Source organism: Struthio camelus, chromosome 3 (assembly GCF_040807025.1).
Source record: "Struthio camelus isolate bStrCam1 chromosome 3, bStrCam1.hap1, whole genome shotgun sequence".
NCBI classification, from domain to species: Eukaryota; Metazoa; Chordata; class Aves; order Struthioniformes; family Struthionidae; genus Struthio; species Struthio camelus.
In genome coordinates, this window is record NC_090944.1 from 35,341,280 (window position 1) to 35,366,528 (window position 25,249).

At 39.8% G+C, this 25,249-nt stretch overlaps 1 protein-coding gene and 1 long non-coding RNA gene across 5 annotated transcripts in view; both read right to left on the bottom strand.

Annotated features, from left to right (window-relative positions):
* The window catches only part of HMGCLL1 (3-hydroxy-3-methylglutaryl-CoA lyase like 1), an 87,281-nt gene extending 63,139 nt beyond the window's left edge, over positions 1-24,142 (bottom strand). For all 4 annotated transcript variants that reach the window (XM_068937397.1, XM_068937393.1, XM_068937395.1 and 1 more), the window contains exon 1: positions 23,926-24,142. In XM_068937397.1, coding sequence (XP_068793498.1) covers positions 23,926-24,054 — 129 coding nt within the window. In that variant the 5' untranslated portion in view covers positions 24,055-24,142. The remainder of the gene's footprint in view (positions 1-23,925) is intronic.
* On the bottom strand, positions 15,186-23,298 carry LOC104151951 (uncharacterized). The gene is made up of 2 exons (XR_011140100.1): positions 23,149-23,298; positions 15,186-22,657 (listed from the first exon to the last, which is right to left on the bottom strand). It is a non-coding gene; the product is annotated as an uncharacterized lncRNA (long non-coding RNA).
* Positions 24,143-25,249: the final 1,107 nt, after the last annotated feature.

The following is a 25,249-nucleotide window of genomic DNA, read 5'->3' on the forward strand; positions in this document are numbered from 1 at the left end:
GTTTTACAAAGTGAGAAATAGTCCCATTTGAAAAAGCTTCCAAACAAACGATCCAGTCCTCCAACCTCTAACTGAATGTTCTCAATTTGTGGAACAGTTACTTCTGTGTAAATGTTTGCAAGACGAGGCTATAAATCTGAACAGAGCAGAGAAATCAAGAAATGTTGAAGAGATTATTAATGAAAGATGAAAGCAATCCCTCTGCTTGAAGATGAAGGTTTTAAAGAAGGATTTAAAGGAGACCAAGGAAGGCCCCCGGTAGACAAGAAGAAGAATTTTCCAGGTGTAAGAGCAGATTTGATATGGTAGGAGACTGAGGGTAAAAGGAGGGAAGGAAGGCAGCAGTGAGGTCAAAGGGCTAAGGAGAGCATGGGGAGCTGGAGGGGGAGGAAGGAGAAACAAGAGCAGAAAAGCAGGTGAAGGGAAATGAAACTTCCTTTTTTATTATTTAGCTGGTCTGTTATTGAATCAAGTTGACAGGTGTGGCAGCTAAAGTAACCTGGGCTTTTATGTCCTGAAACAAACAGCTCAGAGCAGTTGCTCACATTGACCCAAAAAAGCTGTGTGCCTTTAAAAACAAATCAAACGGCTAACTTTGGGCGTCCTGCCAGGGCCTATATGAGCAGAGAGGACGAACACACGCAGCCCCATCAGGAGCTCGGGGAGCAGCCCCATCAGGAGCTCGGGGAAACACTTTGCTTTCTGTATTGCACTGCATACAGAATCCAATCCAGTGTCTTCATTCCAATATTTCAAGCCCTTGATGGGATTAGTGCTAGCTACTTGAGAGACTGCTGCTCCCTCTGCAACCATGACCTCCCCTGACAGTTAAATTCCACTGGAACAATGAAACTGTCAACTGGGAGGGAAAGGCACCCGGATGCAGAAGTCGGAGCTTTCACAGAAACCAGACGTAGACTCAAGAAGTAATTTCTGCAGTGCGTAAATAGGACCACTAATCTCACAACATTCTCAACTAGACGAAAAACCCATTTTTCATCCCTTCCTTATTAGCATCACCAGTGTAGTTTCAGCTAAATGGCTGACAATTTCTCCCCACAGTAATGGAAAATGAGCCATCTGCACCATACTTTTACGGTACCTTTGGTTCCGCCCCCACCGATTTCAGTGCCCGTGGATTAAAGTAAGTTCTCTGCAGTAATAGTCACAATACAGCTAAAATACAATAAACATATTTCAGAGCATTTACTGTATATTTATCTAGGCACAGTAAAAAGAATGGGAAACAGCTGCACAGTATCTTTTTGATCACGTGGAACATCTGGTATGTTCAAACTTTGTCAGACTGTGCTAAGCCCACACTCACTGACAGTATAAACCTACTTAAACGTGAAGGTAAAACTTTCACATCTGCTGCATATTGTTTCTCTTTTTTTAAAGTTATTTTCATGCATATGGCACAGCTTCAGCACTAAGGGCATAAATCTAGGTTATTTCATGACTATCAGATCCTTCTTGTTACAAGACAAATGCCACAGCTGTGCTATGAATAAAGCTGTGACTGAAAATAAAGGGAGCTAAAACAGATTATGTGAACTAAAGCCTAATTTAAAGTATGAAAAACGTCCATAAAACTTTGGTGGCAAAAATGTTCAATTTCTAGGCCAAACCATGTAAATCCTATTCGGTTTCTACTGTGGTAAAGCTTCTGCTGAAATCAAAGGCTATATCTGTCTTTACAGAACAGTTTATACAGCTATCTCATGTGCCATAGCAGTGGCCATTCACATAGCCATTTAAGAGGATGTTTGGAGTTGCTGGATTTCACAAAGAACAGAAATTTGGAATGGTTATTGCAGGAAGACAATGAGTATTGACTTCTGTTCAAAAGTATTGATTTTTATTTTCCAGCTGTGGAAAAATTACCGGTGTATAACCTCATTCAGCCACAGTTCAAGTCTCTCATAAGACAGGGTCTTCATCTTGGTTTTCCTTGTAGCTCTTCTGCCCTCTAGTCCCACTTTGAGTTCACCTTTCTCAAACACGACGCTGAGAAGTGCGTACAGGACGATTCTCACAAGGGCCACATAGCAGAAATGCAAGGCCACATTACAGACAAATCCTTACTTTTTTCCAGCTGATGAACTAACAGCTTAGAGTAGACTTCTTGGCTCTTAGTCCACAGATGCCTTGCTTTGCATTGAATTTAATTTACTTTCTATTGCTCCTGTTTTCACAGTCACTCAGTTTCTCCTGTGCGGTATCCAGTGTGCTACTGACAATGTCTCCCGTCTTTCTGTCATCAGCAAATTTTACCACCTTAATATTCCATGGGGAAAATATCTGGACTAACATGACTATTTATTTTAGCACAAACATATATTATTTCCCTAAATTTGGTCTAGTACTATTGAAGAAACATTTTAAACAAAAGGACCTGAGGAACTCCACCAGTAAAGTCTCTTCAGCCTAATAAATCTGCTTTTAACATTATCTTGTTTCCAGCTTCCCACTCACCGCACAATTCCTGTTCTCATCCTCCTCCCCTCTAGCTTAACTAATAATTTCTCTTGTGTTGTACTGCTGAAGCTTAGATAAAAAGCAAGAAAAAGGGATGCAGAATACTTAGATTCAGTCCCCTGTGTACTATTTATGCATTTTACAGTACATAGTCATTGGATAAAACCCAGAAATAAATCAGAGACTATATCACTACATGCTCTGTTTTTGGCTAAAATGACTAGCATCTTTTTCATTCTGTGGCCCAAGTTCAATAACAGAAGGAAAGAAGTACCTGTTTGCCCTAATCTCACCTGTCCCATGACTATTCAGTAACGCAGCAGTTAGGACATCCTCCAGGAAGCTGGAGACTTGACAATGTTTTCAGGAAAAGGAAACGAAAATAGACTTCCTGCTCTCTTGGGAAGTCTTCCCAAGAGATCATAGTGCCACACTTGCAGAACAGTTGGACACCACTTAAAAAGCCAGCTGAAGAAGTGACCAGAGCCATAAGCCCGTTTTTGTGCTGGCCCTAGTGCCATGCATAGCCATTAGGCAAACTCCAAATGCACAGAATAGACTGAAGTCTTTAAGAACTTATGCAGACTTTTAAGCACTTTTCTGCTGTCTGGATGGCATCAGACCTCAGTCAGGACTCAGGCATCCAGGATCAAGGCATCTAATCCCCCTAACTGGAGTAATCCAAAGGTATAAACATTTGGGCTAAAAAGAAGGGTTTTTCAGAACCAACAAGGAAACACACTTAGAGAATTTTAGGTACGTTCAAGTATGGTATTAAACAGTCCACAGAAAATAAATATAAAAATGAAAAATAGTTTGTATATTTTAAGAGAATCCAGAAAAGGTGAATGTTACAGCAACACACAAGTATTCATTACACAAGTCTTTATTTCACTAAACATGTCATGAAGATCTTTCTTGTTGCAGAAAAAAATATTGAATAAAATTATTTTATAAAAAGTATTTTCATGTAACAAAGTATAAAAAGTAGTTATTGTAGATATTTAGAGGTGACTGTTTGTTGAATTATATACTGGCTCTGTTAAAAAGTAATGACTACCAAAGCACAATGTTTGGAATATCAAAAAGGAAATAGTTGACATAAAAGACTAAGGGCCTGGAAAATTTGTTTCTTCCATGTATCAAGCCTTGCCAAGGGAGAACAAAAAGCATAAAAACCACAAAAGAACTGCCTTCAGAATGCAGCCAAAGATTCTTTAAAAAAAAATACAAAAAGGAAAGCCACACTACTCAGCTTCAGACATTGTATGCCAAATTTCTGTACGGAAACATTTTCCCTGAGTTATAAATAGCTGAAAATAGAAGTTTATTATAGAAAACCCTATTAACTCTTAATTAGAGCAGCATAATCTTCTTAATATAACCATAAATGTAATCAAATTAAATAAACACTTTCTTAAGCTTTGTCACTGCTTCAGAACTTCTAGTAAAGCTGCTGACGTTCATTCAGCTTCTGACTTTTATTCCATGCAGCTCATCCATATGGGCACTAATGGCACTGACAAATACTCCCAGAGCTTTTCAGAAGCAATTAAAAGGACCCAAAAGTAAGGGAGAAGAATTTTCAGTCTTTCTAGCCAAGCAAAGATGAAGCTCTGCTTTCCACTTCCACAAGGTGGTGTTCTGGCACAGAAGACAACTGTGCAAAGGTAGACAGATCCATCTTGCAAAAGGAAGAAATGTTCCTGAGAAGGTTTTTAAACTAGCATCAACAGGGAGGTGGCAATGTAACTCCATATGTACGTGTGCGGTGACATGAACCAATGCCTAAAAACTGGGAGAAGGCTCTGAGATAAATAATACAATTGCTGGAAGGAGAACAAAGAAAACAATGGTCAATCTTCTGAACAGATAGATGCCTTTAAACTTTACAAGACATAGAGGAAATAAACAGGAAGAAATTAAAATGTTAGTATATAATCAAATAATAATTGAAGTGGCATTGCAGAGACCTGTTTACACAGTTCACACTACTGGAAGACATATTAAAAAGATACTCATTCTCAAGTTAACTAGGGGAAAAAGAAGGAGATTCACCTGTGAGATACAAGAAAGATACACTGATATTCAGAAAATAGTGGGACATAGACCTGATGAATGTTCCTAGACAAAGACAAGCGGGAAAAAGAAGACTGATATGCTACTGAGAGTTTACTATACCAAATCAGGATAAGCAGATAAATGCAAGCATTTAAGGGTGATATATCCTCGTAGACTGGAGAAGCAAGAACCTTCTATTTTGTACTGTACTTCAGATTGGAAGAGAAAGAGAGAGGACACAAACGGTGCAAAAATGTATTGAATACATCTTTTTGACACAGTAGATAAAGCAATTTCTGGAGTCTCTTGAGCCAGCACAAGCCAGCTTCTGCCTATCGTTTTATCTTTGAGCGACAGGCGTACTCCTGCATCATACATGCAATGAGTATCCATCACAGAACTGCTGTCACATGCTGCTGACATGACTGCTGGGAAAACAGTAGCCAGATATAGGCTGCTACCAGCAAAAAAAATTCATCAGCCTTTGAAAGGCTTTCAGTAAATAAATTATTCTTATGATATTATTGAGTATTTTCATTAATATCTTGAATGATAGAATAGAAATACCACAATCAAAGTAGTTGCAAGTGCGTTGGATAACAGAATTAGAATTCAAAATTCCCTTGATATACTTGAGAAATAAGCAGATGCATTTCAATAAAGACAATACATAACACAACACTTAGGGCTATCCTTATTGTTCCAGGTATTGATGGATTAATTAAGGGAATTGCTGTATGTTTGTCCTTTAAAAATCATACTTACTTTTCCAGTTTGGTAATTTTGACTAAAAAGGGTATTTGGCGAACAGAAAATGGTAAGTAACTGACTAAATTGTTCTATAAAAAAGAACTAGGATGTTAAAATGGATAACAAACTGAATATCAGCCATTAACATCATGCTGTCGAGGTTAAAAAAAAAAAAGAAAATGAAATGGCAAACTTAATTCCAGGATATAAACACCGATGTCATACACAAGACAGTAGCCTGCCACTTGATAGGTAAACACCATGTTTAGTTTTGGGCTCCCTACATCAAGAAAGAATTGAATCAACAGGAGAGCATCCATAAGAGGGCAAAACAGCTATCCACAAAAGACAATGTGAAGCCACACCTATCCATAGGCATCCTGCAGGCAAAAAGTGCAACTCTACCTGGCTCTTGAACAGGTTGTAGGAAAGGCGTAGAAAGCTCTAACACTCCAGTGCCATCCACCCCAATGGAACCCTACAAAATCTTGACATAAAACGTCTTTCAATTATTTAGTCAAGACAAGATGTAAAGTTATCATGCACATCACAAATACCTCCAATTCTAAATCCTTACATAACCGTTCATCTTTTCCATTTCTCTATTAAAGGAACGTGTTTTCTCCATACGTCGTGAACAATCTCAACAAAATCAATAAACAAATATTGATAAAAATCCATTAATATTTGCGAAAAGATAAAATGCAAATACCTCACTATGGAATGAAATTAGTTAAATGCAGAGATAAAATATCTGAAACAAATCATAGAATTGTTGATGTTGGAAGGGACCTCTGGATATTGGCTACCCCAACTCTCCCAGTCAGAGCAGGGTCAGCTAAAGCAGGTTGCTCAAGACCATGTCCAGTCAGGTTTTGAATGTTTCCAAGGATGGAGACTCCACAACCTCTCTGAGCAATCTATTCCAGAGGTTGACACCCTCATAGTTAAAAAGCTTTTTCTTATATTTAAATGGAATTTTCTTTACTTCAGTTTGGGCCCATTGCCTCTTCTGTCACTGGGGATCACTGAGAACTGTCCGGCTCCATCTTTTTACTCCCCTCATCAGGTATTTATAAACATTGCTAAGATTCCCCCCAAGCTTTCTCTTCTTCACGCTAAACAGTCCCGGCTCTCTCAGCCTCTCCTGATATGACAGATGCTCAGTCCATTAATCTTCATGGCCTTTTGCTGGACCCACTCCAGTATGTCCATGCCTTTCTTGTACTGGAGAGCAGAGCCAAAACTACTACTTTAGTCCACCTCTTCAAATTTAATTTGAATGTGCGTAGAAGTCTGCCATTATTTTGTATTAGAGGGCTTGTGCAAGCTCATGAAAGAGTAGTTGTTTAGATATATCAGGAAATTATCTGAACTGACTGGGAATTCACTGTAGAGATTTGCATTGTAAGGTAACAGCGCTAACATTTCTACTGGCATTTCTGTTAATTATGAAATTCTAATATAATCTAGCAGCACACTTACAAAATTGTTGCAAGGCTGTTTATAAGAAAATACAAGTCATTCATATAAAAATAGAAGAAACAATTGTAAATCCAGGGGGAATTCAGCTGAACTATAAATGTTTAAGCTGCTAGAGTGGCCAGTTGCTCAGTTTAACCCTGTTCATCAAGAGGAGTTTAATGGTGAAGAAAAAGGTCATAATAATGCAAATGATATTAACTAATAATCTACAGTCTTAGAAATTAAAAATGAATATTTTGAAAAAGAATTCTATCAGGTGGGTGGAAGTTTAATGAATTGACAGTTCAAAAGGAGAAAAATGACATGAATAGGGAATGCTTTCGAGCTTGTACAAATATTGCAGTGTTAAGAATATAATATTCTTAACACAAAACTACAAAATTCAAGTCACACTCCAATCTATACTACCATGGACATATGGTTATAGATTAAAAAAAAGTTAAATACCATCTATATATTACTATGCCTTTTGAAAATACTTTAGAATCAGACTTCCAAAGCTACAGAAGATTTAAAGTGATATTCAGCTAAAGGTTAAGTTACCTCAGTTGATTTCTATTGCCTAAACATATGTACCCAGAGTCATTCTGGATGACTTTAGAGTGATGGCCTCCGAAGTGCTGTTTAGGAAGGGCCCAGGTCCCATTTCACCCATTTGCTATAGGTCCCATTTCAATTCTGTCATGATGTCCAGACACTGTAGGGCATCTTAAATGGCCCTAGACACATCTCTTTAGGCAACTGAATTGAGCTTCTAAATTGCTCTCTACATGTAGATGTCTAAAGGCATGCTAGATATCTAAACTCCAATTACAGCTATATAATTTAATGTAGCAGGTGGAACACAAAAAGTCCCGTTCATCCTGAAGTTGACACCTAGTGGCTGATGACTTGCAGTCCCAGGTTGGTTTTAACTGTGCTTGACTAGGGGACTGAACGCTATTCCAGAAAAAAAGGGGCTCCTGTACGTGTTGGGTCAGAGCTACCTGCCCCATATGAACATCTCATATACCCTAGGTGTTTCAAATGGGACTAGGCATCTATGTTTAGGCAACTGAGTCCTGCTCTAGATCTCCACTGGCTATCAGAGCAACTTAAAGCTACTATAGACACCTACATGTCTTCATTTAGGTGTTTCAATCTCAAGCAGAAATCTGCTTCAAATGAACTACGTGTCACCTAATGTGGGATCAAGAGAACAAACCCTTTTGGAGTTCCTTCTAGAGCTCAGCTGGTGATATCTTCTTTTTCTCATTCTAAATGAAGTTTTCACACTTCTTTGCTGATACAGTTCCCAGTCTACCCTCCTGCTGCATTTCACCTTTGCCTCAAAGCCCTCCCTCACAGGATATTCATCGAAAACCCTAAGAATTTGGAAGACAGGTAAATACATAGGAGAGAGGAAGTAACCTTCCCCCTCGCAGCAGATCGTTTCAACCCAAAACACGTCCTCATGGACTGCTATCTTACAGGTTTATACAACAGCAGCTTTCTAGGTATAAGAAAGGCAACATGTAGCACGTGTTTTAAGCAGCATCAGTCCAATAAAGAGGATTGTAACTCCTGTTTCAGGGCCCCTCCTTGGAGCAACTGACATGGTTTCTGTCCTGAGCAACTGACATGGTTTCTGTCCTTCTGCCCAAGCTACTCATTCAGAAGCTATTCAGATCAACTGAATTCTTGCCTCTTGTTTTCAAGTAACTCCCCTGTAAATATACCATTCACACGTCAGTTTGTGAAATGGGAGTATAGTAAGAAAATGCTCAGACAGCAGATGTTACTTCTTGTCCTCCCATCAGCTTTACTCATGATTCTGTTTCAGTAATCTAGTCTCCCCCCTGAAGGCCTTCCCTAGGTCTTAGTGGCCCTGACCACCCTCTCCCTAGGACCTCTCCCTGCTCTCCTGCCCATGGACCCAGGGATCCCTCAACTGACTCTCCAGCTTGACCTCCCTTATCGCTACAGACTTGCCAAGGAGTCACTGGGCTGTGGCTGACCCTGATTACCATCAGTGGGCTTAACTGTGATCCTGACTCACTGACTTGCACTCCCAGCTCAACTTCGGACCTGCCTCATCACCACAAATTTCCCTGATGATCCGAAGTCTTGGTTGAACTTGGCTACCATCTCCAGTCCTGCCCTGCTCAGCTCACTTGGGTACTACAGGACCAGGCTGACATCCCCACCCTGCCAGCCCTGTTCACCTTTGGCTCCCCTGCCTTAGGGAGCACCTGGCCCTTGCAGCTTCCTGATAATTAAACTGAGAGAAATCTCCTAGTTCAGTGTTCTTCACAATATCCGAACCTTGCTTCCTGCCATGCAGATCGGATATATACCCTTGAAGCATTTCTTTACCCCAAGTGATCATATATACTGGGAGTTGAATGGAGGCTTCTCCTCCCTCTCTTTGCACCCTTCTGTCAATAGTACCTATAACACAAAGTAACAGTAGCTTCTAATAGCTGTCACTTAAGTATAAGCTTCTCTGATGGAGACCAGTAGCGTCATATGCTCCAGATTAGGGCAGCAGCAGTTGTAAGCTACTTCGGAAAGTTATTGTTTTGTATATTAACTCTCTCTGATCCTGCCTCATCATTTCCTTACATGGAGGATTATACAGTGATCAGTTGCTATGAGAATAATCCCAAAGGATAATGTGTTGTCCAAGCAACAAACAAGGGTCTTCTTACAATCAGAGGCCTCCGACAAGAAAAAACATACCAAATTTGCATCTAAAAGAGTTCTGTCTGTGACACAAGTACAAGTCCACTCATAAAAGAGCAAATTGAGCCACAATATGCATGTGTGTTAAATCACTTCCTGACAGGAGAATCACAGAAATATTACCAAGTGTGCAAGCTGATTTCCCAACATGATACCTCCCAGGTTTTAGTAATATGCAACAAGAGACCTCACGTATTAACAGCTCTAATAAGCAACTCCTTTCCGTATGGAAGAACATTTCTGTTAGGCCAAATACAAAATAACATACTTTCCAAAAGCACTATCGAGTTAATAAATCAACATAATCTCTGCCTGCAGGAGTCAAACAGAGGGAATAAGAGAAGGAATTCCTCTCTTCTCGGGATATTTTTCTTTGTAATAGATCAGAAGAGGTCAACTCTCACATTTCACTTTGTGTGAAACACCTGCTGAATATTGTTTTCTTTGAGTTGGAGTTTACCCTTTCTCTTACAGGGGATGTGCTTAGCTGCTCAGAGATGCAAACAAAACCTGTAGGTGCCTCCAACATGTAATTTGCCTCATATAACCAACTCAAGTGAACTCAGCTTGAACTATGAATATACATAAACTGAAATCCTGACTCTTTCCTTTTCATTTAATGGAAAAGATAGTCTTATATTTGAGTATGGTCTGGAGGTGTTTACTTTCACTTTTATTTTAAAAGCATAATAATAAGTTCTAATACCTTATATATATGTTTTTAAATACATGAAATTTTGAAAGTTATTTCTGTTGTACTTTTCCCATCACATCAAAGACTAAACCAACCTTCATTGTTATACTATTCCTCATTTTCCTTTTTCTTTAGGAAGTGCCAAGTTCAAAAGTAATAAATAGGGTTAAAGTTTCCTTATTGTTTTCTATCATGTTGTGGTTTTGGAATACATTTTGAAACTATTTCGCTTAGTTAAACAAATTATATTTAACTGGGCTGCCATGCTGATCTTGCAATATTACCAAACGTTTCTTTATAATTACATCAGTTTATAAACTGGACTTTTTTCAGATTTCTCCATCATTCGAAGTGAGCACAGAAGGTAACAATATTCCTGTATGCATTAAAGAGCAACAGTGAACTACTAAACCAAGCATGTGTTTTTCCCAGTAGCAGGATATAAAACAACAAATTGCTAGCCTATAACTGCTAGCTTTTTTAAGACTTTTGAATTGTATCTGAACAGACTAGTCAACAATTCCATCACGACCCTGTTGGTTATCTGCTCTGTGATATCATAGCCATTTTCAAAGAATATAATCTCACAGCTTAGTTTGAAAGAAGACTTAATATTTACTACAGCTGCAACGAAGATAAAGCTGCAGTGGGTATCTATCTCCTCCCATCCTTCACCGTTTTAAAAGTCAACAACTAATACTTAAGTACCACGATTTCAGGGTTCCGTTTTGATGATGTTCTTGCTTTATAACTTTTCATATACCATCTCCATCCCCACAGACTGTGAAAAGCAAAGGTACAATGAAGTGACAAAATAAAATTTAATTGCTGGTTACATCTCATATACACAGTAATGGTTATGGTGGATATAAAACTAAAAAAAGCTTTTTCTCAGCCTACGCAATGGGAAACAGCAGCACCTATTAAAACTGCCTATTCAAAACATAAAAATTTATGATAAAATATATGTAAATATTACTACCTAAAATGTAAGTATTAGTATTACTTCAAATATTAGATATACACATATTCAGGAGAAATATTTACATAAAAATAAAACTTTCTAGATTTATTTTTAATTTACACCTTTTAATGTTTTAGAATCTTATTCTTCTTCAGATATGCTGATACTTTTAGTAATTTAAACAAAGTCCATGAAACTATATTGGCAATCACACAGAAATGAATATGGTAAGATAGTTACAGATTCCTAGAAGTTCTTCCCTTTAATAAGCACAGATGAGAAATGTGAACACTGTGGATTACATAAAGTTACGCATTTTAAATTGTAATAATCAAAATCACAATAGTTCATGCTCCATTATAACTACACTGCCAAGGATAATGACTCATTGTCAGTACAGAGTCACACAAACATTTCTGGTGGTCATGCCCTAAAATTTGCCAAATGCAAGCAAGTAGATGAGAAAATTCAGCAAGCTGATGCAGGCCATTGAAACTGCTGCTTTGACAGACAGCCATGAAAAAATGAAATCTCAGGAATTGTGCTCTGAATAGAGAGTGTAACAGACAGAGCTAGTTCTACTGAAGCTAGCTCCAGGAGCAACTGCAAACCATGTCCAATTCCATGCAATATTGCTGGATGTGCTGAAAAAAGTAGTAGCAATAGAGCACAAAAATTCAGAAGGATAAAACCAAGCCCAAAGACTGTTCACAGTCTTTGAAAACCAAGAAGCTCCTTCTCTGATATTCAGGCATGTATTTTATTCAACATTCCTCATAACCTCAAGTCTATCAAGTAACAGGATGATTCTGAACTGTCTGAATTATCACTGACAACTTTGCTTGCCATTTTCTACAAAACATTTGTTCCCATTTTCTACAAATGTAGAGCATGTGCAATTGCAGTTTTGAGTACAAGTGTCAAGCATAGCTAGCAGTTCATACAACCTAAAAGCAGACAGGCATGTGCTGCAGTCACAGATTTTTGATCACTTGAAAAATAACAATTAAGGGAATGTATTGCTAGAGTCAGGCGGTAGCAGAGGCATATACAACCACAGTTAAACCTCCGTTACAATGAAATCATTGTTAACAAAAGGTACTAGAAGCCTCTGTTGTTTGTAAGATCCTAATACAGCTAGCCACTCGTGCAAAAATTAAAAATGTATTTTCAGGACATGGTGTATACATTATCTTTTTCTATTTCCCTAAATGCTTCCCTTGGCTAACAAGCAACGTTTCTCCATTAACCAAGTTGATTTGCAGCCAATTCACTTTCATCCATATCCCTATCTTGGTCAAAGTCTGGAAAAGTAATTATACTTTGCCATCTGGGTTGGATGAAAAGGATACAGAGAACTGAGATCAACAGCATACTGATGACACTGGAGCCAAAACCTCACACACTTTCCTTTACTATTATTTATGGTAACAGTATTATGGTGTGTATGTTGTATGGTGTTTTACAGGCAAGACTAAAGACAAGAATTCTAGAAGGCAGAAGGAAGGGTGTTTTTCCATACACATTGAAAAAGCAGAGGCACAATCATCCTTACAAGACCAACATGTGAAAGTAATTTGTCCTTTACAATGCTTTGGGATATCAGTGGGGAAAAAATGAATACACTGAAGAACCGGCCCATCCATCCTATTAGATATGCCTTGGTAAATACCTCACTGTCAATAAAAACGAATGTTATGAATAGATCTTTTACGAACTCAAGTTAAAAGCGGAAAGTGAATTGACTCTCAATTATTACAGTCATCAAAATCACCTTCTGTGTCAGAAACCAGAGCCTAACAGACCAAGGAAATCTTTAATTCAAGTACAACTGGCCCATCACTACATTTTCCTTAGCTTTCTCTCCAAAAGACACTGATAAAAATGACAGTCGTTTAATGGCTATTTATTTAACCATGGTTGGCAACTCGTCCTTCAGGAGAATTTGAAATTTATAAAGCTCCTCTTTAAAAAAAAAAAACATCTGCAAAGTGTTACCATAATAATTTCCCAGTAGTAGGGAGAAAATTATGGTATCTTGAATGCTACACCATGCTTAATGTCATAAAAAATGTTTCATTTCCACAATGGAACCACTTAAATATATTTAGAGAGTATCTTTTTCTGTCCATTGAACTGATAACAATTAAAGCTACTGAAAATGTTCCTTATTTAAAATCTAGAAATAAAGATAGATAGGAAGCCTTATTTTTAAATAAAAATTTAAAATTTTTAATCAGTTTTCATGAGCTTATTAAAAAGTACACAGATCATAACGATATACCTTAGTAAAGATATCCATACTGTATTTGAGACTTGTGCTGAACTGGTTAAATTTCCAATTTATTAAACTAAAAAGTGATACAGCAAGATTTTAAGTAGATCAAAACGGACTGGAGAACCTATGACAAAGGGAAAAATAGAAGGAGATCATAGAGTTTAAGAATGAGCAGAACAGAGGTCATGGCAAAAGGAATCATGAGATTTCCTAATTGTTTACTGCTACCATTTCTTGACTTTGCAAATGAGTAAGTTTTTTTTTTTCCAGGACTGATATTCTGAGTAATAAGATGTGCAACAGATGAGAAAAAAATGTGCATTTCTGTAAAACTGGTAATAAGATAAGTGGGTAAGTGTTAACCACATGTGAAATTTGTCAAATACATCTAACGGTATTACCATCAGTTGTACTTGCTTCTTACTATGACCAATAATTACAACAATCTTGGCCGACGGATTGTTCTAAATTCTGCTGATCAATCATAATTAGGGACTAAACGGCAGTCCAACCATACCACCAAGTTCAAAATGTTCTGAAACGTCCTTAATAGTAAGATTCAATTGGAGTTTAAGATAACTTGGCCTTATACATATAGGTGTCTACAGGTATGCTAAGTGTCCCATTACAGTCCATTTATATACTGGTATATTCTTAAGGTTTCCAAAATACAGCACATGGGATTGTGTCTTTTTGGGCACCTGAAGGCCAAGACCAGAGCATCTTAAATAGCATTGGCAATGAAGCGTGGGCAGCTGAATCAAGCCATTTCTCTGCATCGTCAACACTGGACCAAGAGCCTCAGAAACAGCTAAGCTGAGTAGTAACGACACAATTCAGTTGGCTAATTACAGGCTTAGTGCTTTTGAGATACATTCCATTTGACCTCCAGCTACCAGTCCAGAGGACCCAGCTCTCCCACAGATCCTGTGTGGTATCTGCAAGACCTTTGAGCTTTCTGTTACCCTAGGGCATCTCAAATGGCACCAGACAACTATGCTTACGCAACTGAAACAAATCCCAAACATCAGAAAGTGACAGGGAGACAAGAGACAATTCCCAATCAGCAGTAGATTCTTCTATGTTCTGGCAAGAGCCAGCTGGCGTAGTAGCTTAACTTTCCATCTTCTTCACGCTACTCCAGCAAAAATGAGACACAGCATGGCCAAGGAACTTGCCCATCCTCTCTCTTCTTTTTTCCAATAAATTCTTCATGTAAGCTGTTTTTCTTTGTATGACTCCAACGTGTAGTTCAACCCAAACTATGTTTCCAGGTTTTTAAAAATTCAGCTGCGATTAGCCATGGATTCTGTTAAATCTTTTTCCTCATCCCAGTGTTCCACATGATATACCTTCATCACTTAGCTCGCTCCCCCATTTCTCACATACTAACACCTATATTTAATCTCATCTTAACTACTTACATTAAAAGTAAACCCTAAAGCCACATACAGCTCCTTTCCAGATGCTGCTGTTGAATTATTTCCCTATGGATTTCACCTAACATTCCACTAATGTCCTCTGGCGCTTCAGTCCACATCTCATGGATTCAAAGCTTTAAAATTTTTTTTCCAAGAAACTCATAAACTAACACCTTTATTCCCACACAAAACAGCTAACATCTGTGGACAAAAAAAACAGCCAAACAAAGAAGAAATGTCTACCCAGCTCAGTTTTCCTACCAATACACCTTTTAGCAGTTTTTGCATGCAATAAATCTACTTTTCACAGTAAGAACTGTTGAGAAGCATTGTCTCACAAGGATATTTAATCCAAATAATAAATTAACATGCAATGTAACAATTAGAGTAAATTACATTACTTTACACTACACCATAAAAAAATCTCTATTTAGCACAGGAATTATCTAAAAATGTACAGGTAAAACAATCTTCCAACAGAAAGTATAATTTTCTTCGCATCACCTGCAGCTTCTTTTTCATGTTTTGCAACATCGGAATTTTGTCCCAAACCATGATCAAAATCTTCACTGTCAGTTACTACATCCAACCCTGCAGAAGTCTGAAAAATCATGAGCTGATTATTTCTAACTGTAATACCTTATGATTAAAAAGCAACCCTTAAAACTATCCTTGGAAGTATTTTTCTGAAACGTAAATCATGCATTTATCAGTTTTGTGACATAAGGTTTATACTCCTTCAGAGTGAGAGATTGATGAAAAGACTGAGAAACTCAGAAAACAAAAGTCAGTATGCGATTCATAATCTCTCGTTTAATAAACTCTTGACTCTCCGTTACAATCTATGTCACTAGCAACATATTACAAGATAGAAAAGGCTTTTATCTCCACTGCATGGCTTAGTTTTAAGGTTAATATACCAGTTTGATAATTCTGCCCCAAAAGGGCTATAGAAGTGTGAACCACTAATAAAGCGGTAATAAAATATTTCCCTTTTGCTGAAGAGCCAAAAAGCTAAATTAGTTTTACTGGTATTTAAAACAGCATAGTATGAATGCCTAATTTTGATCATGGAGCTATAGGCCTTATACTACATGCTCTTACCTCACAAATTCCAAATAAGCCAATAAATCAACTATTCTCAGAATTTCAATATTCTGTTGAGTTTTTCTATATGATAGAAGACAGATGGACTAGACAGCCAAAGGGTACCCTTCCACATAAATTTGCATCTGACAGTTTTTCTTTCTCAAGTCTTAAAATCAGCATTTTTCTGTGCCATTATTTTCTTAAGATCTGTTAATTGATAAGCCTTACTTTTCACAAACATCTGAGTGCCTGGTTCTTCATTACGTTGTAAGTACGTCCAGGTCCACATACACATTATGATGTGATGTGCACTGCTATACATTGTAAGGTGGTATGCATTGTAAGGTCAAAAATAGCACACAACATCTTTAGCATACATTTTCTCTTTTGTACTTCATATATCTTTTTAAATATACATTTGGGGAAAAAGAAGAATGTTAAAGAAAAGAGTGGATCTTTGTTAAATAAATGAAGGAGCTAAACGATAGAAGAGAATTCAACACAGCCTGAAGTACTAAATAACTACTTTTCTGAAGTCACCCACTGTTTCTTTAAAAGTAACATAACTCCTCCTCTACTTGACACATCAAAGACCCTCTTTAACTTTCAATTTTTAAAATTTCAGAGGATCAGCACCTTGGTTAAATGCCTCCAAAATTTATGTTGTGAAAGAGCAGAGGTGACAAACTCACTCCTATCAGCTTTATCTCCGGACTGTACTTCCACTACACCAATTTCTCATTGCATGATATTCAGAGAGAAACTGAAATTCAACCACACATTCACAACCAAGCGAATCTTTCAACCCAAATGCTGCAAGAACTGGAGACACTTTTTTCCTCTGAAAGATGAAAAAACTCCCAGCATTAACACTTAGAGGAAATGAGTGCAACCTCATTCTAAGTACCCAGGACCGTACCTTCTTTGGGACAAATCTGTCTGAGAAACCATGAACTGCTGATCCAAGCCACTATAGAGACTACTGTTAATACTATTTATTAGTCTCCTGTCAGACATTTCAAAAATACAAAATTTGATTAAATAACATTTAGTTAACACTAAATAAACAAGTAGCAATAAGTATTTTGCTTTATGAAAACTTCTGTGTTTGACCAACTGGCAAATCTTATAGTAGATAAAACAGCTTGTGAGATCACCCTAACCAAACGAGAGCAACTAAGATGCTAGAAGGTCCAGAAATTTAAGTGAAATCCTTATTAAGAACGAAAGCTGAGCTAATGAATATATTCTCATTTATTTTGATAGGAACTATATATGGATCTAGTTGACCTTAGGCAAGTCACTTATTTTCATCCTCAACAAAGGCAATGACAAAATGTAGTAGGAAAAATGATCCCAAGACGTATGACCTTCAGTATGATGATCTGAAACAGGGGGTGTCTGAAATTAATCTTCTTCCTTGAGCTGGCAAGACAGGAAATGAACATCACCGTGCCCATACGTAGTCTCTGAAGGAGGTGGAGGTGGGAGAAGTCAAAAACAGGATCTCACCAAAAAACAGATGTTGGGTCTGAGTAGAAATTTCCTGTGTATTTTTTTAATTCCCAAATTTGCAGAGCAAGATCTGTAAAATCCTTTACAACATTTCCAGCTGTAATATAAAGTTCTGAACCCACAAAATAATTCAAATATAACATGAATCTGTATCTGCTAAGAATTTTCAATTATCCTTCCACTATTTACAATCCAATGGCATACAAGAACTAAAAGTCAGTGACTTCACTCAGGTCAAACTTTAACTTTATTATCAGCCTTTTAAATTCCAACACCCTGTTTGGCAACTTTAGCACACTTACTGCTTAGCCTTTTGTTTCTTTCTGTCTTCAACATTCCACCCTCCAATGTTCTTGAGCTCTTACTTCACAGCATGAAGATTATCTGGCGAAAAAATCAAGATGAGTCTAGCGACTTGATCCACTACAGAGAAAACTCTTCTTGATTTCAAAGAAAATGTTTAAAAGAGCTCAGCAGTGAACTCCTATTAAATTCAGTGGGAGTGTCATTTACCTTCTCTTGAAATATTTTTATATTTCAAATAAACTGAATATAAATTACAATGTATTTATTATGTATTGTAATTGCCATAATAACTTAATACATTTGCAGTAGCTTTGACAGCACAATTCTATAGTACTTCTTAAACTAAATAAACTAAATAAAACACAAAAAACAAAAATAACCTACATCTTTAGTTAACAGGCTGCTGGTGTGACCTTACATACCACTTCTCATGTATTTCCAGGATAATTTAGAGGGGAGGAAGACAGTTGTTTTTTTTTTTTTTTAAGAAGACATGGTACAATTTTTGGAAATGATAGTAGAAAAGAAACAAGCACATAAACCACTTGTCTATGTTAAAGCAAATGTGAATTTGTTCCTGGAATATATAATTACATAGAGATAAAAAGAATATGAAATGTAATATGTCTCAAATCAATCTCTCTGAAGCGTAGCTGAAAGATTCAAATAAAAGACATGCCTTCTCATCCCAGGTAGCATGATACCATATGCCTCATTTTTACGTTGCAATTTGAACCAAGCATCAAACTTTGAACACAAGAAGTGGCTAACAGAAATATACATAAGCTTGTTAAATGGACTTTGTTACGTTATTTCTGATCTACTTTAAAAATGAATCTGAGGGATTGCTAACACATAGTTACTAAAATGATAGTATATTACAAAATCTAAATGATCAAATTAGAACTGCAGAAGTAAGCCAACGGTATCTATCTTTTACTCCAAATGTGGTAGCTAGTGAGGAATCAGGGGGTCAGGGAATCTTAGGCTGTGGGTAAGAGGCTAGATTATTCTGTGCATGTTAGGTCCAAATCCTCAAAAACATTTAGACATGTATCATATAAATCAGTGAGACGTAGGCACCAAAACAGATGTTGGCTGTCTAAATTGGAGGACCTGAGCTTTTGCTCAATTATTTTAAAAAATATGTATTTAACACGAAGAGCTTCTGTCCGTCTGCAGTAACAGAACTGATAATAATGTAACTGTGCTATCCAATGGTCACACACTGAACAACTGTTAATAATACTGGGTGCTGCGTTCTACAGGACAGCCTAAATGTGACAGCAAGCCTACAAGACATCACTCACAACAGCATTATTTAGAAAGATTTACTCCTCCAAGAGGCAGAGCCACACCCAATGGAGCAAGAGACTAGAGTTTTGTCTTTGACTCCTATTTGCTTTGCTTGTACTAAGCACAAGCAGCCCTCACCGAACCAGATAAGCCCTAAGATACCCATTTTAGTGCATGTGGCCACTGGTACATTTGAGCACAACTGTTCAAGAGAAAGATGATCATTAATTAGTTATGTTTAGCTGCTGTCCTTTTGCAGAGTAGAGTAGGATGCACTGATAAAGTGCCATTGAAGTTGATACTCTGTCCTCAACTAATCCTATTTTTTCCAATGTACTGTAAGGCATGTGATGCAATCAAAAACTGGATTTGGAATTGCCTCTATTTTAAATCATTTACATGTCTATTCCTACACTTTCTACTACCTAAAAATCTTAAGATTACCTACCTATTTCTGCTACTACAGACACCACATCATAATCCTATTTTTAAACTTAAATTCACAAGTTATTCATCCTCATTATTTTCATTAGAAAGCTATTGAAGTATCTCATCACTAGATATTTAGATTTTTTTAAATTTCTATTCTATATTTAATATGTAGACAGATTTTGTGCGTGTGTGTATGTGTGTTTGTGCGGTAATTTTATACAGCTATTTCTTCTCTCCTCCCTCCACGCCCTTCCCCCAGGTCTTACCACTAGATATTGAACAAGCAAAAGTCATCTTACATTTCATCTTCATTTTTCTGATTATTCTAGCGGTGCAAGACCTGACCTGTTCCAGCTGGAACTCAATTTTCTTGAACATGGCTAACCAAAATTGTACATGCCTCAGATAAGGTCTTTTGCAATGGCACTAACATGTCACTGTCTGACTGAAAATGCCTTATCTGATATATCCTAGGATTTCATTTTATTTTTTAACAGCTGTACTGTATTGGCAACTCACAGTTCTCCTACGATTTGTTAGTATTCCAAGGTTCCTCACTTCCTCAATCACTTCTAACTGATAATCTCACAGTTTATAGTTTATAGCAGAATTTGGGTTATTAGTCTCCAAGTACCTAATCATTTTGTATTCTTGAATTTCATCCCAGTCTTTTACACCACTTCCTCAGCATCCGGTTCTTCCCTGCTGTGTCCTCAGCATATTCCTAATCCATTAAAATTCCATTTAATCTATGTGAAAACATAACGTTAAATCTGTAGGGTGGGACCAATGTCAGTTGTTCTCAGAGCATGTCACCTTCATGCCAGAAGGCAGCCCCTAAACCAGTGCACAGCAGCCAGCAGCTCGTGCACAGCCTTCTCCCTGCTGCTCAGCCCAACTTTTCTACAAAACAGAACGCAGAGTACACAACAAACTGCAAGCAAGTGCCATGTGTTACAATCAATAGCAATCTTGATTACTGAGGAAATGTGCTAATACTGCAACAATTTCCACTGCCATCTACTTCTTAGGTAGATCCTAGCCCATTTTACAGTTCTTACATAAATCCATGTCTTCCTTAACAAACTTCTCAAGTAGCACCATATCAAAAGTACTCCTGAAGTCTATGCATATGTGAACTAAGGTATGTTAATTGCTTAAAAGTGTTTAGTCAGATTAATCAGACTTATTAATAAAAATAACGTACACTGGGGTAACACTACAGGGATGAATCTGAACTAGGATTCCATTACATAAAAGGTAAGAAAAAGAAAGGAAGAAAATGGAGGAAGAAGATGAAGGTACTGCAAAAGGAATAGGGTGTCCCTTTGACCAGTCAAGTGCGCAATAGTTTATCTGCGTAGCACAGAACAGATATACTAAACATGAATGAAATTGAGATATTAGCAAATTTTACTTAATTTCTATCTAGCTGTTAGCCCAATTACCTTTTGCTTTTCAGTCCTCCTTTTCAATAGTTTCACTCCTCAAGAAGCCCTGCGTTTTAAAGCTACATATAGCTTTAACAATCATAAAAATACTGGCTACAGGAAGCAGGAAAATTAAGGGAAAACAAAGATCCAAGACCCTCAGCTACTCACTTTAGGCCCTGTTATTTTGCCTCAGACACAGCTCCTGGTGAATTAACTTGGACCTTTACAAATTACTTGGTACAGTACATAAACAAATTTATAGAAACTGGGGTATTTTTCAAACAAAAAAAAGAATGATTTTACTTTTACAAGAGCACTGGTAGTAACACTCTAATAACACCTACATTTTACTTTGTGTTTACAGAATCTTGAAAAATTTTAGCAGTGAAATCAACTCCCTGTTTTCATTAGATGTGAAAGCACTACATTATTTCTGGGAAACTGTTTTCATACTTCCCCCTTCCCCCATTTTATTTCTTTGTGTACCTGCAAAATTGTGATTACAATGCCCCCACAACTGTCTTGCATGCACTGGTCAAAACAAAAAATTCACTTTTTACTACCTCCTATTGAGCTACAATGAATTCCATTCACATAAAGAGGAACTTTTTTTTTTCCTAAAAGGGTAGCTACAGAATGCACTCAAGCATAAGGAAAATGTAACAGTTTGATTGCTTTACAGGTTGTTTTAGGATCCTTGTGAAAAAAAATGGAAACTGGAACAGATTCATGTAAAGTAAAAAAATTATGAAAATTATCTAATAAAAAATCATAGGGAGGTTATGCAGACGTTGATGCTAGAATACAAACAGTGCCCAACTCTGGACTTAATATGATTAGTGTCAGTGGCCTGAGTAGGCTATGCAGCTTACAGTCACATCAATATGCACGAGGAGGATAAGCAGTAAATTCTCATGTTTGCTACTGTTACTGAGGAAGACATCTCTCTGTATCTTTACAGGAAGAAAAAATTGTGATGAGAAAGAAAAAAAACATAGTCACTGAAGAGCACTGCAAAAATGAAGCAAAAGTTACTGGCATCTATTAAAACAAAGAATTTGATCATTTTTTCTTGACTTATGAATTTTCGGGAAGATTTCACTGTTTGACTTCAAATGAACTCTCTCTTTGTTGCAATAGTCCTTGAACCTTTCAGATCCTCTGTCTGATAGAGGCTAGAGACTCATGCAACTGAAGTGGCAAATTAAGATATTTTGAAGGAATTTTTTAGAAAGCATTCACATGTTTTGAAAGAAAATGATGCACCAAAATGTAGCAAGGGCACATAATGTCACTGAAGAGGACTGTGCTTTACTTCATGCCTAATGTATAAAAAGTCCTTTCATTTTATTTATTTTTACAGTAAGAAAAGGTTTTTCCACTTTTTTAGAACCAGCTGAGGGAACTGCATTCAAACTTTTCCCCACAATTCACTGCTGGATAGACACCATGCTCAGGAAATTATAATAGCTGGAAGTTGTAGTGTAGCTTACCTATACAAAGTTCTGTGCTCACAAGGGTATTTTTAAGGCTTGACAAATTTTATAAGTACATCTCCCACAAGCATTCCACGTGTGTAGCTTTTGAAAAGTCAAGCCCAGATCATCTGAAGCAAAATTACAATGAAATGTCGCCAGCTTTCATGAGACTCAAAACATTACTTTTTTTATAATCGCTCCACCTCCGAAGTTACACTGCTACCCAATAGCATCAGCATTTCAGTTGCTCCTGGTGGAGAAAAATGGAAGATGTAGCCTCAGTATACCCAAAAGGTGTAGAAAACAGAACACAGATAAAACGAACAGCAAATGCATTTAAGACATAATTTTTAAACTAATTCTGTTCTAGACCTGGCTAATCGCTTTTGACAGCTGGAGTGCCTACTGATTACTGGAGTCTAACTCTGTTAAGAATGATAATTCAGGCACAATACGCCTTAAAAATATGTGGGCTATGATACTAAAGCCAATCCCATGCCCCAAATGATTTCCTTCTTTGAAGTAGCTGATATTCCATATTGACATCTTCCTGAGACGTCCTTCCAGATTTATCCAGCCTCTCCCCAAAGCCCATTGGCACAGCTTTCTCCTTCCATCAACTCCTTCCTTCCAAAGCCATGTGCTATGGTGCTTGTCTGCCTGCCCATCTGCCTCCTCATCCAACCTCCTCTCCCACTCCCCAGTATCTCCAGCCGCTTCCCCCAGGTGTTCACAGCTCACAGGCGAGAGGGCAGCAGCTGCCTTCCTTCTCCCCTCCGCGGCAATCCCGTCGGTGCCAAGAGTACAGCAGGCCAGGAGGAGGGTGACAGCGTCCCCGAGGGCCGTCGAGGCTCTCCAGCCGCCAGGCGGGCCGGCGGACGCGTCCGCCTTGGCTGCTCCGGCCGCTGCCACGCGGGTCACCGGCGCGGGCCAGACACAGGGGAGCGGCAGCCCCGGGAGGGCTCAGGCCACCTCTGTGGAAGGATTAACACCAGAGCTTGAGAAACACCAACGGCCGGGAGCGACGAGGCTGCTGTGGCCTTGCCAGCAGTTCTGCCAACCTACAATTTCACAACTTTCCCCACTTCTCACGCACTGGATTACAACGGCGGGGGAGGGGATGAAAAATCCCTGAAGGGATTTTTTTCCCCCCTCAACTCTGCCCCATCCTTGCCCCCAGCTCCGCTGGGGAGGTGCCCACGTGTGCGTGCTGCCAGTCAGATGCTTTCAGATCAGCGGTGCTGTAAAATACCGCATGAGCAAGGGGCAAACCCGTGCGGGGGCAGGCAGAGCCCGGCCGGCCGCCAGCCGCCCCTCGCTCCTCCCAACCGGCCGCCGCGGCGGGGGCCGCAGGCAGGCCCTAGGGGGCCGCGGCGGCCGCCCGCGACCGGACACCACATGGCGGCGGCCGCCGCGCCCCGACTTCCCCCTAGCGGCGGCCGCTGCTCACGCCGGCCGGCCCCGTCCCGTCCCTTCACCCCCCAGCCCGCCCCGGAGGCGCGGGCTGCCCGGCGATACCTGCCCGGGGTGCGGAGCCGCCGCCGCCGCCGCCGGCGCGGGCGGGGCCGGCTCGCCGATCCACAGCTGCTCCTTGAGGAGGTGCTGGTAGCTGAGGCAGTGCTTCAGCGCCGACGGAACCGTGCCCATGGCGCGGCGGCGGCGGCGGCGGCGGCGGGGCGCCCGGCAGCCAGCCGCAAGGTCAGCGCATCCTCCCGGCCCGCCGGCAGCCCCGCCGGCCGCCGCCCCGCGCCCGCCGCACCCACTGGCTGCAGCGCGGCCCCGCGCCGCCCCTGTGATTGGCGGAGAGCGCGGCCAGCCGCAGCCGCCGCCGCCGCATCCCCGAGGCGCCTCGCGCCGCTCCCGCCGCTGCTGCGGCAACCGCCGCCTCGCGCCGCCAACGGCCGCCCGCGGCCCGGCGGCGGGGGCGGCTCGCCCCAAGGCGGCTCCGCGGGCCTCACTTGCCGCCGCTACCAGGGCGGCTCGTCGCCTCACGCCCCCCCGCCTCGCCTCCCTGGGCGCTGGGGGCGCCTGGCCGAGGAAGCCCTCGCGGAAACGGGAGGCGGGAGCGCGGCGGCCGGGGTCGGGGGGAATGGCCAACGCCAGGGCACCCGGCTGTGGCGCGGGTGACCCCTGAGGAAACCCGGGGTCACGGCGGGGCTGGAGCACCGGGGAGGACAAAAATGGGCAGAGCCACCCCTCCTACCCCAGGTTTCTCCTGAAACTGCGCACGCCGGAGGGAAATGCGTCACCCAAGTCGTGCTTTAAATTATTTCTGATGGCTGGGGAAGGAGAAGGGCCAGGGCTGCGGCAAGATCAGGGCAGCTTGCCTTGGTTGGCACCGCGGGACTGAACCAAACGTCTTCCGGTCCCTGGGTCCTGCAGGTGCCAGCAAATCTTTTCCAAGGGGGTTTATATACAGTGTTTGTTTAGGCAGCAGAAATTTAGAAGATAGCAAAAGGAGCACTCTTCACATTTTGACAGCTCTTTCAAAAGCAGCAGGTTATATTTTGTCATCTCCTTCAGCATTCACTGTGTTAGCCAGCTTTCCAAGCTACTCTCCAGTGGAGTACCGTATGCATTTGAAATTATTCCCGGATCATTGCTTTTCCGGGGTATCACAGAATTCTTGTTAAATTCACTAACCTTTCCCTAGGCGTTTTCTGTGAAAGATTATCAGTTTTACAGCCAAGTCTCTGTCCCAGTCCTTTGCTAATGGCTGTAATGCTCTGGAAGCACTGTCTTTTTTACACCTTTGAGTTTCAAGCTTACTGTTCTGTGCATCCAAACCCTTCCCTCCTTTCTGAGTACCATTGTAAACAAAAACTGGATACTGTTTGAATGG